The sequence below is a fragment of the Orcinus orca genome, chromosome 8 (assembly GCF_937001465.1).
Source record: "Orcinus orca chromosome 8, mOrcOrc1.1, whole genome shotgun sequence".
NCBI lineage: Eukaryota > Metazoa > Chordata > Mammalia > Artiodactyla > Delphinidae > Orcinus > Orcinus orca.
This window is the reverse complement of record NC_064566.1, coordinates 105,619,520-105,636,941: the sequence shown is the minus strand read 5'-3', so window position 1 is coordinate 105,636,941 and position 17,422 is coordinate 105,619,520. Positions and strand designations below refer to the sequence as shown.

Below are 17,422 nucleotides of genomic sequence, written 5' to 3'. Positions count from 1 at the left end.
CTTGATCATCAAAATGTGACCATTCAGAGAACCCACAGATAGAAAGGAACTGTTAGGGACTGAATTGTGTGCCCCTAAAATTCCTATGTTGAAGTCCTAACCCCTGGTATACCTTAGAAGTGACTGTATCTAGAAACAGGGCCTGGTAACAGTTAATTTTATGTTAACATGACTGGCTACAGGGCGCTCAAAGTAAACATGATTTCTGGGTGTGTCTGTGAGGTGTTGCTGGAAGAGATTAACATTTGAATCAGTGGACTCAGTAAAGTAAAGCATCCTCCCAAACGTGGTGGGCCTCATCCAATCCCCTGAGGGTCTGAACAGAACAAGAGGCAGAGGAAGGAGGAAGAATTTACCCCTTTTCTCCTGCCTCACTGACCAAACTGGGACATCTCATCTCATCTTCTCTGGCTCCTGGACTGGGATTTATACCACAGCTCCCTGGTTCTCAGGTTTTCAGGCTCAGATTAAATTACACCGCCAGCTTTCCTGGGCATCCAGCTCACCAATGGCACATCCTGGGACTTCTCAGCCTCACTGGCAACTCCTCGTAATAAATGTGCAGCTACATGTACATATAGGTATATGTGTATGTGTTCTGTTTCCCTGGAGAACCCTGACTGATACAGGCCTTTAAAGGGTGACCAAGGTTAAACGAGGTTACATGGGTGGACCCTAATCCTACATGACTGGTGTCCTTAAAAGAGAGGGAGACACCGGGGAGGCACCACAAAGGAAAGGCACATGTGAAGACACAGCAAGACCGCCATCTGCAAGCCAAGGAGAGAGGCCTCCATAGAGGCCAGTCCACAGCTTAACCTTGGACTTCCATCCTCCAGAACTGTGAGTCAATAAATTTCTGTTGCTGAAGGTCTGTGGTATATATATTGTTATAAGAGTCCCAGCAAACTAGTTCGGGAGCTTACTCAGTACTCCTTATTCCTGAAATGACCAGTTCCTCTCATCTTCATGGGAAATTTAGCCATCCTCCAAGGCCCACTCAAATGTCACCTCTTCCATGAAACATCCCCTAATTCTCTGCATTCCCATGTTCTGATACATTTTTTTATAGAACTTTACACATTGTGTCAGTGCCTATCACTAGACTGTGAATCCTTTAAGAAAAGCAACCATATAAAATCCAGCTTTAAATTCTCAATATCTGGTTAATGTCTGTTGGATGAATGGATGGATGGATTTATGAATAGAGAGTGAATGAATAAATAATATGCAATTTTTCCCTGCTGCTTTCTGGTGCCTATTTATTTTTCAACACTGCGTCTAAGGCAGGGTGTGAGATGTCACAGCAATGTCCCAGCCCCTGCATAGCTTCTTTCGGATGACTCGTTTTCTAATTTATGCAAAATCTCCTCCTCCTTTTTTGGTATTTCCATACTTTACTCTTCTCATTATATCATCCATCAACCTCCTGGCCGTCCTTCTCATTTACTGAGAACATGTGTACCAAGACCATGGTCCCTCTCCCTAGCTTAGCATTAGTGACTGCCAATCCTGTGTGGATCAGCCTCTAAAAGACAGATTCAGAGTTTCTTCCTCAGCCCTAATACGTTATCCATACCCTACTTCAGGAACTCATTACTTTGCCGCACCCAGACTTCACCATCACAGAAACGTTTTCATCTCTAGATACGAAGGTTCTGTAGAAAGTCAAATAATGGATTCCCAAAGATGTCCTCACCTTAATCCTCAGAACCTGTGACTATGTTACCATACATGGCAAAAGAGATTTTGCAGGTGTGATTAAGGTAAGAATCTTGACATGGGAAGACTCTCCTTGGTTGTCTGGAAGGGCTCAATGCAATCACAAAAGTCTTTGTAAGAGGAAGACAGGAATGTCAGAGTGAAAGAGACGTGACAACAGACGCAGAGGATGATGTAACATGAGGCTGTGAGCCAGGGGATGCAGACAGCTGGAAAGGGCAAGAAAGCAGACCCTCCCTTAGAGCCTCCAGAAGGAATGCTGCCCTACCAACTCAGCCTAGACTTCCGACCTCTCGCACTGTAGGAGAATAAATGTACTGAGTTTGTAGTAATTTGGTAGAGCACCATCACCATACAAACCCAGGCTCCAAGAGACAAATCTATAACCACAGACTCCCGTTCTTCTGGCTCGCTCCCTCTCTCCCAGGACCCCTAACCCTGTTCTCACAACTCATTTCCCTCTCCTATTGCATTTCCTTCCCTGGACACCCAGACACCGTGAATTTAAATCTGAACAGCTCTCTCCTCAGGATGTCAAGGTCTGAACACCTCATCCTTTCACTTCCTCTACCCAGACACCTCAAATATCACAGCAAACCAGCCTCCTTCCTTCTCCTCTCCTATACTGAGAGTGCTAAACACCTCGGGAGAAAACAGCTCAATAACACATACTGGCACCACTACAAAGTCATGATATTTAACCTCAGCTTGGCCCTTGGTCCCCCTTCCTTTTTCTCCATAACCTTCATTACTTCCTTCTAATTCCTGTAGCAATAATTCCAAACCATCAACTCTTCCCAAGTCGCCTGTCCCGTCACTACCCCTCTTTTCCCTGCATTACCATGACTCCTCTTTTTGAGAGAAAATCGAGGTGGGACATGAGCTGCCTCCGTCCTGTCCTCTTGCTCCAGCACCCCTGCCTCGTCCCTGCTTGTTTCTCAAGGCTGCCTCTGCCTACAAGCCCCCCCACCATTCCCCTTGCTCTCTGTACCCTCCATTCACCTAAAATAGCTTACCTCTTTTTCTTTTTCCAACTGAAGAGTAAACTTTCTATGAAGACTTTAATGGCATCACCCAATTCCCCAGTTGACCACCCTCCTCTGAGTTCCCAGGTTATTGTACTTCTACTGCAACTAGCATACCCCACGGGATAACATTTAGTTATATTTATCTACTTACATGTCTGTTTTGTTTTGGGGGCAAAATTAAGCTCAGAGACTGAGCTTGCCTTTGCCAATAGTTTATTGAGCACAGGTTCACTGTGGGAATTGCACAAGCAAAGAGCACACAGGGTAATGTCTCTTAATAAGCCCATAAAGAAATAACAGACACCAAACAAATGATCAATTTCACTCTTGTTCCAGGCAAGGGGAGATGAAAGAAATAAAGACCAAATGTAGTTCAAGCTGTACCTTTACACGAGCTGATACCTGGGAAAGCCACCGAGAGATGACTTCCAGCTGCCAGCTCACAACTAGAGTCCGTTGTTGCTAGCGTACATTGCTAGGGAACAAGGTGCGGGTGCTGGGGCCAGGCGAGGCTGCTCCAAGGGTTATCACTCCAGGGACCTTCTCAGTGCTGGCGCCACTGCCCAGAGGAGCACCCCTCTGGCAGGAACTCTGTCCCCTCTCTGCCTGAGACCACTGCACAGTTTCCCACCACTGCCGGCCCAGAGCAGCCTGGCCACGGCAGGAGCAGGTGTCTCAGGATCTTCAGAGACCTAGATCAGCAAACAGTGGCTTTTGCCCACGCAGAAACTCTCAGATATTCCTCACAAACTCTCAGTATTTAGAGTCTCAGTGTCCCCTCCCCAGGGTTACTTCCCCACATGTTCTTATTGATAAGCCCCCAGGGGTTCCCTCAGCAGATGAGCTGCTAAGTGCTTATCAAGGTCAAGTGATGAGATGACGTCACAACATACTTTATTCTTATATCAAAACAACTTTACTTCTAAAAACAACTTTTTTGGGTCTTTTGTCATAAAGAAGTGGATTAAGTCAACTTAAGTCACAAACAAGTGGATTCGAAACCATACCAAAACAATACACATGAAAATGACTATACTACCCAAAGCAATCTACAGATTCAATGCAATCCCTATCAAATTACCAATGGCATTTTTCACAGAACTAGAACCAAAAATTTTCAATTTGTATGGAAACACAAAAGACCTTGAATAGCCCAAGCAATTTGAGAAAGAAAAATGGAGCTGGAGGAATCAAACTCCTTGACTTCAGACTATACTACAAAGCTACAATAATCAAGATGGCATAGTACTGGTACAAAAACAGAAATATAGATCAATGGAACAGGATAGAAAGCCCAGAGATAAACCCACACACATATGGTTACCTTATCTTTGACAAAGGAGGCAAGAATATACAATGGAGAAAAGTCAGCCTCTTCAATAAGTGGTGCTGGGAAAACTGGACAGCTACACATAAAAGAATGAAATTAGAACACTCCCTAACACCATACACAAAAATAAACTCAAAATGGATTAGAGACCTAAATGTAAGGCCAGACACTATCAAACTCTTAGAGGAACACATAGGCAGAACACTCTATGACATTATTCACAGCAAGATCCTTTTTGACCCACCTCCTAGAGAAATGGAAATAAAAACAAAAATAAACAAATGGGACCTAATGAAACTTAAAAGCTTTTGCACAGCAAAGGAAACCATAAACAAGATGAAAAGACAACCCTCAGTATGGGAGAAAATATTTGCAAACAAAGCAACTGACAAAGGATTAATCTCCAAAATATACAAGCAGCTCATGCAGCTCAATATCAAAAAAACAAACAACCCAATCCAAAAATGGGCAGAAGACCTAATAGACATTTCTCCAAAGAAGACATACAGATTGCCAACAAACACATGAAAAGATGCTCAACATCTCTAATCATTAGATCAAATCAAAACCACAATGAGATATCACCTCACACCTGTCAGAATGGCCATCATCAAAAACTCTACAAACAATAAATGCTGGAGAGGGTGTGGAGAAAAGGCAACCCTCCTGCACTGTTGGTGGGAATGTAAATTGATACAGCCACTAGGGAGAACAGTAAGGAGGTTCCTTAAATAACTAAAAATAGAACTACCATATGACCCAGCAATCCCACTACTGGGCATATACCCTGAGAAAACCATAATTCAAAAAGAGAAATGTACCACAATGTTCATTGCAGCACTATTTACAATAGCCAGGACATGGAAGCAACCTAAGTGTCCATCATCGGATGAATGGATAAAGAAGATGTGGCACATATATACAATGGAATATTACTCAGCCATAAAAAGGAATGAAATTGAGTTATTTGTAGTGAGGTGGATGGACCTAGAGTTTGTCATACAGAGTGAAGTATATCAGAAAGAGAAAAACAAATATCATATGCTAACGCATATATAGGAATCTAGAAAAACAGTACTGATGAACCTAGCGGCAGGGCAGGAATAAAGACGCAGATGTAGAGAATGGACTTAAGGACACCGGGGTGGGGGGGTGCTTCCCTGGTGGCGCAGTGGTTGGGAGTCCGCCTGCCAATGCGGGGGACACGGGTTCGTGCCCTGGTCCGGGAGGATCCCACATGCCGCAGAGCAGCTGGGCCCATGAGCCATAGCCGCTGAGCCTTTGCGTCCAGGGCCTGTGCTCCGCGATGGGAGAGGCCACAGCAGTGAGAGGCCCGTGTACCAAAAAAAAAAAAAAAAGGGACACCAGGGGGGTGGAAGGGGAGGCTGGGATAAAGTGAGAGAGTGGCATTGACATATATACACTACCAAATGTAAAACAGCTAGTGGGAAGCTGATGCATAGCACAGGGAGATCAGCTTGGTGCTTTGTGACAACCTAGAGGAGTGGGATAGGGAGGGTGGGAGGGAGGCTCAAGAGGGAGGGGATATGGGGATATGTATACATATCACTTTGTTGTACAGCAGAAACTAACACAACATTGTAAAGCAATTATACTCCAATAAAGGTGTAAGAAAAGCAGAAAAACAATACACAACAGTGTCTTTCTGGTGGTCCAGTGGTTAGAACTCCGTGCTTCCACCATAGTGGGCATGGTTTGATCCCTGGTCAGGGAACTAAGATACCACATGCCACATGGCCAAAATGTAAAAAAACAAAAACAAACTCACAACAACAGTGTCTCTGTCCTGTAACTAGACTGAGTCCCCTTAGGTGAATTACAGTGTCTTATGTGTCCTGTTATCCGCAGCACTCTGGCAAGACGCCTAGAATATTTTGAGAAATGATAAGAAGGAAAGAAAGAAAGATCTCAGAGATAGTGAATGATATGGCCAAACAGCCAGCCTCCCCCGCCATGTCCACACACCGTCACCACCACCAGACACCAGTCCTGCTCCCACCTCCCCCCAGTGATTAATCTGTTTGGAGACTGAGGCCCTTCGCCCCAGAGCCCCAGGCAGCAGCTCACACCAGTCAAAATGACAAGTGCGCTGGCACGTTCATCTGCAGATGCTGCTTCATCGTATCCACTTCAGAAGCAGGAAGGCACTCTCGGCTACCTCAGTGCTCCAGACCATCTGGTCAGGTGGCACAGCGCCCACTTACAAGGTCAGTTTTTCCTGCCCGGAGCATTCCAGATTCTGCTGCAGAGTAAACTTCCTCTCTGAACCATCTTGGGGAATTCTTCAGACTCATCCTCAGTCCCTCCAACATCCACTTCTTTTTTATATATATATAAGTTTATTTATTTATTTATTGGCTGTGTTGGGTCTTTGTTGCTGCGCACAGGCTTTCTCTAGTTGCAGCGAGCGGGGTCTACTCGTTGCGGTGCACAGGCTTCTCATTGTGGTGGCTTCTCTTGTTGTGGAGCACGAGCTCTAGGCACACGGGCTTCAGTAGTTGTGGCACACAGGCTCAGTAGTTGTGGCTCACAGACTCTAGAGCACAGGCTCAGCAGTTGTGGCACATGGGCTTAGTTGCTCCATGGCATGTGGGATCTTCCCGGCGCAGGGCCCGAACCCATGTCCCCTGCACAGGCAGGCGGATTCTTAACCACTGCACCAACAGGAAAGTCCTCATCATCCAGTTCTTATTTTAGTTCTTGGCTCGGTGGCAGGGACATTTCTCTGTGATCTTCTAACTGCCCCTGAGGACAATGGAATGGTCTGGGAGGACAAAGACAGCAGCACTCACTTCTGAGGCTCCTTTTCTGTGAGAAGCAGAGCACCAGTGAAGTGGCCAGCGTTCTGGGAGCTCAGGAATGTGCCCAGTTCGCTTTGTGGGCACTTTGATGCTAAATCCAACTTTTGCTTTAGAAGTGATAGTCATGAACTATGCCCCACATCTAAACAATGGTTCCCTTTGCATTCAAAAGAGATCTTTACCCCAATAGCTGAAACGGAGATGAGAGGAGAAGCCATGATATGCTTCCTGTTGGCACAATTTTGGGTTGGAGTTTGCCTGAAGATTCCTCTAAATATGTGGGGACTAAGGCCATCATGATGAAAAGCTGCTAACAGCACAGAGAGTGCTGAAGACAACCATGAACAGCCCTGTACAAATGATACACGTCCCGTGCCAAAATAAAAAGGAAAGCCACATGCACACAGAGCTCCTGGGGGCCAAAATGTAGAAGGAAGCCGGCTTCACATGAAACTGGCACCAACACTCTTACACCTGGTCAGTGCTACTGTCGAATACTTAATTTTCCTACAGGTAATTCCGTCTGTGTGGACAACTGAAGGCAAAAAACCCAAAACCAATCAAACAGAGCACATTCCCAAGCAAATCTATCAGAAGACTGTCTGAACATACATCTCTATCTCTGCTTTCTTTTCCTATATATTTGGGGAGGAAAAGGGAAGAAGAGATGGAGGGGAATAGAAAGGCAGCAGAAAGGCTCCCTTCTCTTTGAGGTCTCCCTTAACCACTACAACCCACGGTGACCTTTCCTTCCCCTCATACGTATAATAATTTGCATTTGACCATATCCCATACTGACGTGCATTATTAAATATGCACTCATGACCCAAGAACGCGTCTCCGCAATTATCTGCAAGGTCCTTGAGGACAAGGACCGCTTCTACTCCTCCACACTACCTATCACAGGGATTGAACCTAGCAGATGCTCAAAAGATTTAATTGCTCGGGCAATGCCACCAGCAAATAACCCCAAATCACAAAAAAAGATTTTATTATACGGTATTATGAAATTTTAGGAATAAATCTATCTCTGTGTTAATGTTTTATGCCTTGTATTCAGCAATTCCTGAGCACAAGTTCGCTGAGCTGAGCTGGGTGTTGGGAGACGGGCGCTGGGGAGTGGGGGGTGAATGTTAAAATGTATCACCAGGCCAACTAAAATATGCCCAAATGAGATTAAAGTAATTGGACTACTGAGTTTGCTTAAACGGTACCCGGTGTTTGCAAACTTCATTTAATCCCTGGAGCGGGAAGTGAGTCTCGGAGGGTCCTTACCTGCAAGCCTGCTCGCAGGTCCCCATCTCTAGGAAGTGGGCGCACGCTTGGCTAGCTCGCGCTGTGCGGTCACGGAGGCTCCTCACCACCAGGGGGAGCCGGGCCGCGCCGGGCCGCGCCGGGCCGCGCCGGGCCGCACCGGGCCGCGGGGCGCGCGGCGCTCTCCCGACATGCCTCGCTCCCGCCGACCCGGAAGCGGTCGCCGGTGCCGGGCCGGACGGCCGCTTAGACAAGAGCCGGGCTGCGGAGCGCAGGTGCCCGGCGGTTCCAGCCCGGCGAGGGACCCTGTGAGGCCGCGGAGGAGACGCCGCTAAGTTCACTGCAGGTGGGACTCAGCGGGGCGGGGCGCAGCGCGAGCCGTTCCCGGGCGCCCCGGTCCTCGGCGTCCGTGAGTGTTCTGTGGGCCCACGGCCCTGCCCACCCTCTGAGGCCGCGGGCCGCCGCCCTGGCACCATGAAGGCCGAAGGGTTTTCCTCGAGGGCCGCGCCCCGGCCGGAGGGGGCTGCGGAGAGGCCGAGCCGCCGAGCCACCCCTGTCGCCGGGCCCTGCCTGTAGGACGTCGGGGCCCGCCGCCCGGCTCTCGTGTCCGCGCCGCAGTAGGCGCCCCATCGCCGGCTCTGACATGGAGGAGGGGGCAGCTGGTCCGGGGAGCCCCCTCCCGCCCGCCATGAAGGCAGAGACCGCGACCGCGGCGCAGGAGCCCCCGGCCGGGCCCAGCCTCAGTCACCTGCTGAGTAGCCGGAAGCTGGTGGCCCTGGGGGCCGTGCTCGGCTGGCTTCTGGTCATCCACCTCCTGGTCAACGTGTGGCTCCTGTGCCTTCTGTCTGCGCTGCTGCTGGTGCTGGGAGGATGGCTGGGCGCCGACGCCATCGTGGGGCCTTCGGGTCGGCTGCACCTGGAGCGCTTCATCCCCATGGCTGTCTGCCCCCCAAACCCCGAGGCCGAGAGGCAGCTGGAGCAGGAGATCGACCGCACCATCCGGATGGTCATGCGGGACTTCGTGTCGTCCTGGTATCGCACGGTGAGCCAGGAGCCTGCCTTCGAGGAGGAAATGGAGGCAGCCATGCGAGGGTTGGTCCAGGAGCTCCGGAGGAGGATGGCCAGGGTGGACAGCCATGCTCTTGCCCAGAGGGTTCTCACTCTCTGTGGTTGTCACTTGCAGAGCTATCTTCAGGCAAAGGAGGCCACGACAGGGAAGCAGAGTGGCACAGATGAGCCCTCCCAGCTCTGGGAGGCTTACTGCCAGGCCACCGCCCCACATCCTGCAGTACAGAGTCCCAGGGCTGAGGTCGCCTACACACGTGGCATTGTGAACGTGTTGCTTCAAGGCCTAGTGCCAAAGCCCCACTTGGAGACCCGGACCGGCCGCCATGTAGTGGTGGAACTCATTACTTGCAATGTCATGTTACCACTGATCAGCAAGCTCTCAGATCCAGACTGGATACACCTTGTGCTAGTGGGCATCTTTTCCAAGGCCAGAACTGGCCCAGCAGGAGTGGGTAAACCACTCTGCGCAGCCAGTGCCCTGGAACAGCCCTCAGTGCCCACATCTCTGCCACTGATTGTGGAGGTCCAGAGTCTAGCAGATGCAAGAGCCCCTTCTCCAGCCCCAGTGCTCCTAAACTATAGTGAGCCTTCACACCCCTCCCCAGAGGTCGAAGAAGGCCATGAAGCACTGGAGGGAGATTTGGGGGGAGTGTTAGAAGAGAGAGAAGTAGGAAACAGCTCTTCTCACTTCCTGCAGCCTCTGTTCTTGTCTGAAGACGCAGAGCTGGAGTCTCCGTTGTCTGAACTGGGCAAAGAAACCATCATGCTCGTGAACCCAGGCACCTTCCTCTCTGCCAGGATTCAGGACTCCCTGTGTGCCCTAGGGGGTTCCCAGGCTCTGGAGTCTAAGGATGAAGAGGGATCTGAAGGAATTGAAGGGGCAGAAGCTGAGGAGGGTCCAGGAACAGAAACAGAGACCGGCCTGCTTGTCTCCATGCTGAATTCCTGCCCAGAGATCCAGATTGACACAGCAGACAAGGACGTAGAGCAGGGAGATGTCACCTCTCTTACAACTTTGCTGGCCAGTCCAGAAAGGATGTGTACCCCACGACCCTCGTGCTTAGAGAAAGATCTCACCAATGGTGTGAGCTCCCTAGATCCTAGTCTCCCACAGGTACTGCTCTCCTCCTCTCCACCTGGTCCCCTCAGCTCAGCCACCTTCAGCTTTGAGCCCCTGAGCAGTCCAGATGGCCCCGTTATCATCCAGAACCTTCGTATTACCGGCACCATTACTGCTCGAGAGCACAGCGGCACCGGATTCCACCCATACACGCTCTACACGGTGAAGGTAACAGGGTTAGAACTGTGGTTGTCCACTCTGGTCTGGGAATGAGTCGGAAAGCAGAGTCAGTGAAGCTAGTGTTTTGAGAGGGAGGGGCTACTCTTACTTAGTTTGCTATGGTTAATTCAGCCAGCATCTGTATGTGAATGGTCTGAAGCTCATTTGTGAAGCAGAGTAGGCCTCTGTCTGATACCCTCACAAGCAATCCTAGAATCTTGGTATACTGAGAGTCATATTTTTCAGTGGTTCCCAATGGATACAGTCTTGTCCAGAGATTCTTTCCAAACTTCTTCCCTGCTAATTTCTTTCTTTTTTTAAGTACTGGTATCTTTCATACTTTTTGTTTTAGGAAGGAAGGTTATTTACCTGTATATACATCGAAAGGTAGCAAGTTCTTCATTCCTAGAGATGTTTAAGAGCAGTAGTAGGAACTGCTTGGCAGAAATGATATGAAGGGGGTTCATGGATCAGGTGGCTGGTTCGATTAGAGCAGCAGCTCCCTAAAGCTGGTTTGGGGATAAGCTGCCTCCAAGTCAACTGGAGAGTTGTATTTTTAAAAAATACGAATCTTGGGGCCCATTCTTGGGAAATTCTCATTCAGAATCCGTCAGCGCCTATCAGAATCCGTATTCTGACAGCAGAGTTTGTAGCCCAAGTGATTTTGAGGTGCAGCCAAGCTTGGGACCGTGTCAGTATCAAATAGTGTCCCTCAAGGAGCAGACTGTTCCACAGAGAGCATCATAACTCCCAGGTGCTCCAAGTCTGAGAGCTCTAACCTGAATTCCACCTGCATGTCTTACCTAGACCCTTCCTTCTCAGTACTGGTCTCAGGGACTACTTTGCTCATTTCAGCTCATAAGGAATACCTCTCTCTGCCTCTAGAAAGATTTTAAACGCCAGCCTCAAGTCCCACCAACAAGGAGATCGTTTCTTCCATCACTTGGCACAGTATAATACCTTAACCAAACAATAACAGTAACCTACTCTTAATGAGAACAAGCACATATATTGTTCTTGCACAGAATTTATTATATCTTAACTACTCTGTCAAAAAGTCTCCCCCTGTAGGTATGAAGTTGCAGCTTTCATGCTGTTCAGGGTGCTCGCTCTGGGGGAACTTTCAGCACCGTTGTCATTTCCCACATACCAGCTCTCCAAGCCTATGAAGACAGCAGACTCTGACCCCTTAAAACATCTCTAGTCTCCACATGACTTCTCATCATACAGATGACCTGTGCTCGGGAAGAAAAATTCAGCGTCACTCCCAAGAATGATAATTAATTTGCCCAAAGCAAAACAAAAACACATGTTCCTTTAATGCATTCCAGGCAAACAAATGATTTTTGTTCATCGGCTGTTTTGGATTATTTGTTCTTCCCCCAACTAATATAGATAATCACTGCTTGCGTGTAATGACAAGATGGTTATCCCCTTATAACATCCAACCCCATAATTAGGGATGAAAGAGGCAGTGTCATTTTTATCAGTGTTGTACCTTCTTTTTTATCCTGTGTCTTTGGGATTTGAAAAGAGTTATAAGTAAAGAGAGTGTTTGCAGGGAGAGCTTTGAGATGGAAGAAGGAGTGGAGGGCAGTAAAACTCATTTTTCACTTCCTAGGCCATGTCTGTTGGGAAATGCATGTCGTTCCGTAATTCACTCAGTTTGAGTTACTCATTACAACTTAGAGCAACAGTCAGATCTAATACATTCAGGAACAGAACAGGAGCATCTTGCTCCCTTTACCCCTACTCTACTCTTATTGTGTGGCCAGTAAGCTGATGCAGTAAACAAATTTGTTCACCCGGCAGTATGAGACCGCCCTTGACTGCGAGAGCAGCAGTGGCCTGCGGCAGCTGGCCTACCACACCGTGAACCGCCGTTACCGAGAGTTCCTGAATCTGCAGACCCGTCTGGAGGAGAAATCCGACCTACGAAAGTTCATCAAAAGTCAGGAGTTACCCCAGCCCCAGAATGCCTGCTTGCTGTTCACCTCCAGCCACCCTGATCTGAGAGGCTGGAGGCCTGTTGGTTTGTGGGGAGGGTGGAGGGGGAGAGTGCAGCCTCAGGGATCCTGTGCTCCCCCAGTTTGCTTTTGGGTATTTTGGGTTTTAGTGCTGGACGGTGCTAATGACATTCTTTCCGAGGTGCTTCTTTGCCACCGAATGCTTTGTTCTGGGGCCCCATCTAGTTTAAGCTTAGGAAGGAAACTTCCACAGTCCACCTGTGCCTGTGAGGTAGTGTGAGGTGTTAAATTAACTTTTCCAAATTCATAGGTCGATTGCTCTTAGATATTAAAATATCATCTAGAAATCCTTGCCAGCTTTCCTTTAACAACAGGCTTTTTGGTGTGCTGTTTGGTACTTGTGAGGCACAGGAACAATAAGAAAACATAAAATTTTACTCGAAAAATAAGCTAGTAAGCAGCTGCTTTGTTTTTTAAAAAAATGCCAGCGATCACTCAAACATTTTAATAAGTTTTGGCATAAATTGTGTATTTCAGTTGCACATTTTCTTTCTTAATAACAATAATTGATACCGAAAATATATGCCCAGTTCTCTACTAAGCACTTTATACTTATTAGCTCTTTTAGTTCTCATAACAGTCTATAAGATAGATACTATCATTATCCCCATTTTACAGAAAAGAAACAAAGAAAGATTAAGCAAGTTGCCTAAGGTCATTATTATAGTAGGGCTTGGAGCCAAAATTTAAACTTCCGGGCCCTTATTCATAACCACTATAGTGTTTGGCCTCTTATACCTTAATATTATCATTAATAAGGAAAGTATGTTGTCTGTATTATATCCCTGGGGTATATTTGGAACTCCTGAAGTAAAAAAAATCCGAAGGAGGGGAGGACCCGGGGAGGGACTCTGAAGGGATGAGCCCCAGGCCTTGGGACCCAGCCCCCTCGCCAGCCTCGGGCCGCCTCTCAGCTCCAGCTGGCAGGTGAGGGAACACAAATCCCCGGGAAATGCATTCAACAGTTCTATTTCCTTTACACACAGGACGCTTTTTATATGGAATGGCTCATAGTGAATGTTAATGAATTAACTTCGGGTTTTTTTTAAGATGTGAAGGGTCCTAAGAAGCTCTTTCCAGATCTTCCATTTGGAAACATGGATAGTGACAGAGTGGAAGCCCGCAAGAGCCTCTTGGAATCATTCCTGAAGGTCAGCACCCTCTGCTCTCGTTCTAGCCACCAGGCAGACACCCAAGCCGAGGTGGAGAGAGCTGGGGACCAGAATTTCTCTTTGAAGTCCTTCTTGTGTCTCTTGCAGCAACTCTGTGCCATTTCTGAGATCGCTAACAGTGAGGAGATGCAGGAGTTCCTTGCTCTGAACACAGATGCTCGTATTGCCTTTGTCAAGAAACCGTTCATGGTCTCCAGAATAGACAAGGTACGAGCGGGGCCGCCGTGCTCAACCTTAGTTTCTCATCAGTGTGGAGGCGGGGGTGGGAGACGCAGCGCCCAGCAGTAAGTGGAACACGCACTGGGATTTTCAAGACCTGTTGCCAATATTGGTTAGGTCGTCTACTTGCCGGACGACAGTGAACAGCTAATGAGGATACGATACCCCGCCACAGTCGGTGTACACACGTCTCCCAGGGATGTCATGGCGTTGCGATTCCAGGGGAGGGATGTAAGGGTGCTTCTGCATCTCCACAGATAGGTGGGGCAGCAGGGTCTCTCCCGGAGACGAAGGTCATTCCCAGGGTCGGTCACTCAGGAAAGAGCCCTAAGACAGGACACCGAGCTGGACTTAGGTTTGTGTAGTGATTCTCTGCTGGAGAACAGAGTGTGAGAACTGTACCTTCTTCGAGATGGTAACTCAGAACCTTTGGAGACGGTAGGAGAAGGACATTTGAGCACCACACTGGAGCCTGTGAGCAGAGGTTGCCAACTGATTTTAGCACCTCCAGGGCAGAAGGCTGAGGTTTCTGCTTATCAAAAAGTGCGTATGTTTTAAGAGGTTAGAAAACACTGACTTTTGTGGCAGAAGAGGCCTCTCCCTCTTCTCATCTAGACTTCAGGGGATAAAGTGATACAGTGGAACTTCATGTGGTGGGAGTTAGGAGACATTCACTGCTGTGAGGAAAAAACTGCAAATCAGAAAGGGATAGACGAGGTAAAATCCCCAGAGTTCCCTGCAGGTGTGTTCCTCCATGCTGACGTGTTCCTTCATTGATTTTTTAAACATCTGCCCCCTGCATGCCTACTTAAAGCCACGTACTGTATGCGTTGCTGATGATACAGGAGTGAACGAGACAGATATGCACCCTCACCACAGACTACCGTCCTGTGAGCCGAGAGAGCGAGTTGTATTTTCTCAGCTACGTTATCCGCATTCATGCGGTTCTCTGTGTTCTTGCCCTGGGTTGCTGTCCCCCGGTCTTTACTGTGGTCCTGCTTGACCATTTCAGCCTTGCCTCGGCTGTGCTGGCTGTGCTCGTGGAGGACTAGCACAGAAGAAAGTCAAGCAGGTGCTGCGCTGCTCTGAGCCAGCAGTGTTCATTAATGAGCCAGAGGCACCAAAGGAAAAGTAAACGTCTCCTTCCATTTAGATATTTTAGGGTTTCATTTGTTTGTTCTTTTTTCTTTTTAGCAAATGTCTGTATGTCATTTTCCCATTCTGAGAAATAGAAATAATTTTTACTCTTCAGTGAGGATTGTTTCATTTCGTCCTTATGAGTAGAGAAGTTTATATCAATTCCAGATTCCTTAACTTTAACCTGAGTGGTTTTTGTTATTCTTTCTCTAGTTAAAGAAGAGAAATTGTTCGAATTAACTGAAAAACCAGATTTTTTACTCTGTGTGAATTGCTCTCAGCATTTTTATATCATATATGTTTCTAGAGGGTATTTCTTAATCTTTATCACTCTTTCTTTTCTCCATATATTCCTGTCTGTATTCCTTCCACTTAGTCACATCTTGGTGAAAGTATTATCAGTTTGGAAATGAAAAATCATTCTTCTGTATGAGGACTTCCCTGGTGGGTCAGTGGTTGAGAATCCACCTGCCATTGCAGGGACACAGGTTCCAGCCCTGGTCTGGGAAGATCCCACATGCCGGGGAGCAACTAATCCCGTGTGCCACAACTACTGAGCCTCTGCTCTAGAGCCCGCGAGCCACAACTACTGAACCCTCGTGCTGCAACTGCTGAAGCCTGCATGCCTAGAGCCCGTGCTCTGCGACAAGAGAAGCCACCACAATGAGAAGCCCGCGCACCACAACGAAGAGTAGCCCCTGCTTGCCGCAACTAGAGAAAGCCCACACGCAGCAACAAAGACCCAACGTGGCAAAAAAAAAAAAAATTCTTCTGTATGAAAAGAAAAAAATTGAAAATGAAAAGTATTTCACCAGCCTGTAGAACTTCCAGATTATTATTTATCCCATTGTTTTGGCTTCTTTTCCCATGACATTGTTTGTCTTAACTCTGTGAGGAAGAAGATTTTTATGGCCAGAGAGAAAAGGGGAGAGAGTTTCCACTAACTCATTAGCTAGTGTCTGTGTGGATAGCTAAGGCTCTGCTAGATAAGCCAGCCGTCTACTTGTCCTGGGTGCTGAAAGCACCTTTGTGGTTTCTGTCTGACCCTGCATCTCTGACCCCTGCAGGTGGTGGTGAGCGCTATCGTGGACACCTTGAAGACAGCATTTCCTCGCTCTGAGCCCCAGAGCCCCACAGAGGAGCTGAGTGAGGCCGAGACAGAAAGCAAGCCCCAGCCAGAAGGCAAGAAGGCTACCAAGTGAGAAACCATTCCCAGTTCTCAGGTTGATCCCCAGTTTTCAGCCAAAGCCCATTCCCACACTTAGGCCCTAGAAGAGAGGAGATGGGTCATACCTACCAATTTTTATACAAAACCAGACCACAGACTGAGCCTGAGATCCTGCACAGGCACACTTGCTGAATGTTTGTCTTGTCATGAGAACCCAGGGCCCCAACTGACCAGAGAATTTTGATTAGAAGGAAAATTCTGGAATATGGATATTCTCCTTTTTTATTCCCCTGGAAAATTGAGATGTTTCTTTCCCTTTAAGAATTAAGGCTTATGACTGATCTCTGTCATCGTTTCTGGAAATCTTGGCTCAGAAGTTGAGTGTACTAGCAGTAAACAGAAATGGGCTAGAATGGACACCTACAGGGCCGATGTTAGTCACTGGCTATTGCTGCTACTCTCTCCTGCACTAGGGCCCCAGGTGCTCTCTGGCAGCACTCAGAGCCAGCACGTGGAAAGGAAGGGCACCACACTTTCCTTCCTGGACACTTCGTATCTGTATCTGGGCCATTACGAAGGGAGAGAGAGAATGGGGGATGGGGGGTTGTAGAATGTGTGTGTGTCTGTCTGTCTGTCATGTGTCATGTTTCATGGGCCGGCAATAACACTCACAATTCTTAGCCTTTTTTTTTTTACTGGGCCCATTTTTGAAGGGTAACCTGTGCTTAAGGGTGCCTGTGCTTATAAGAACGCTGTTCCTTGAAACATTGAGGTTAGCACTTGTGGTTCTTTCCCTGGTTTTATTTGGAACACAAGGGGAATAGTGGATGTGCAAAAAGGTGTGAACAACAAGGACAACCTTGGTCCGTGCCACTTGTCTGTTTAATCTTCAACAAATGTTTAATGAGTGCATAGTATGTGCTAGCCACTCTTCTAGCCTATGGGAATACAACCGTGACAGACTGGTCCTTATTTTACATTAGCAAAAGTCCTTTCACAAATGCAGGGTAGGCATAGCTTAGTGCAAGTGTTGCACTGTATATTAAGAATTGCAAGAATATATATTGTTTGGGGGTTTTCAGGGCTAGGTCTCTCTGACCCTGAACCATAGTAAGCTCCTAAGAATAAGTATGGGTGTTCTTGTCTTGAGGTATTAATACCTGTCAGCCCTTTTGTATGGGGATCAAGACCATGAA

At 47.7% G+C, this 17,422-nt stretch overlaps 1 protein-coding gene and 1 long non-coding RNA gene across 21 annotated transcripts in view; one reads left to right on the top strand and one right to left on the bottom strand.

Moving 5' to 3' along the window:
• LOC125965292 (uncharacterized) overlaps nucleotides 1–8,299 on the bottom strand; it is a 378,088-nt gene extending 369,789 nt beyond the window's left edge. Inside the window, exon 1 of the long non-coding RNA XR_007479027.1 lies at nucleotides 8,178–8,299. This is a non-coding gene — a long non-coding RNA (uncharacterized LOC125965292). The remainder of the gene's footprint in view (nucleotides 1–8,177) is intronic.
• A 57-nt stretch (nucleotides 8,300–8,356) lies between these two features.
• SNX19 (sorting nexin 19) overlaps nucleotides 8,357–17,422 on the top strand; it is a 48,019-nt gene continuing 38,953 nt past the window's right edge. For 15 of the 20 annotated variants that reach the window (XR_004477270.2, XR_004477268.2, XR_004477269.2 and 12 more), the window contains exons 1-5: nucleotides 8,358–10,512; nucleotides 12,316–12,454; nucleotides 13,581–13,681; nucleotides 13,790–13,909; nucleotides 16,126–16,256. Coding sequence is in view for 13 of the 20 variants with exons in the window: in XM_033407008.2 (XP_033262899.2) it covers nucleotides 8,800–10,512; nucleotides 12,316–12,454; nucleotides 13,581–13,681; nucleotides 13,790–13,909; nucleotides 16,126–16,256 (2,204 nt within the window). In the remaining 7 variants the exon portion in view is untranslated. Of the gene's footprint in view, nucleotides 10,513–12,315; nucleotides 12,455–13,580; nucleotides 13,682–13,789; nucleotides 13,910–16,125; nucleotides 16,257–17,422 lie in introns of those variants that run through there. The other 5 variants (XM_033407014.2, XM_033407012.2, XM_033407010.2 and 2 more) reach the window with 2 other exon arrangements.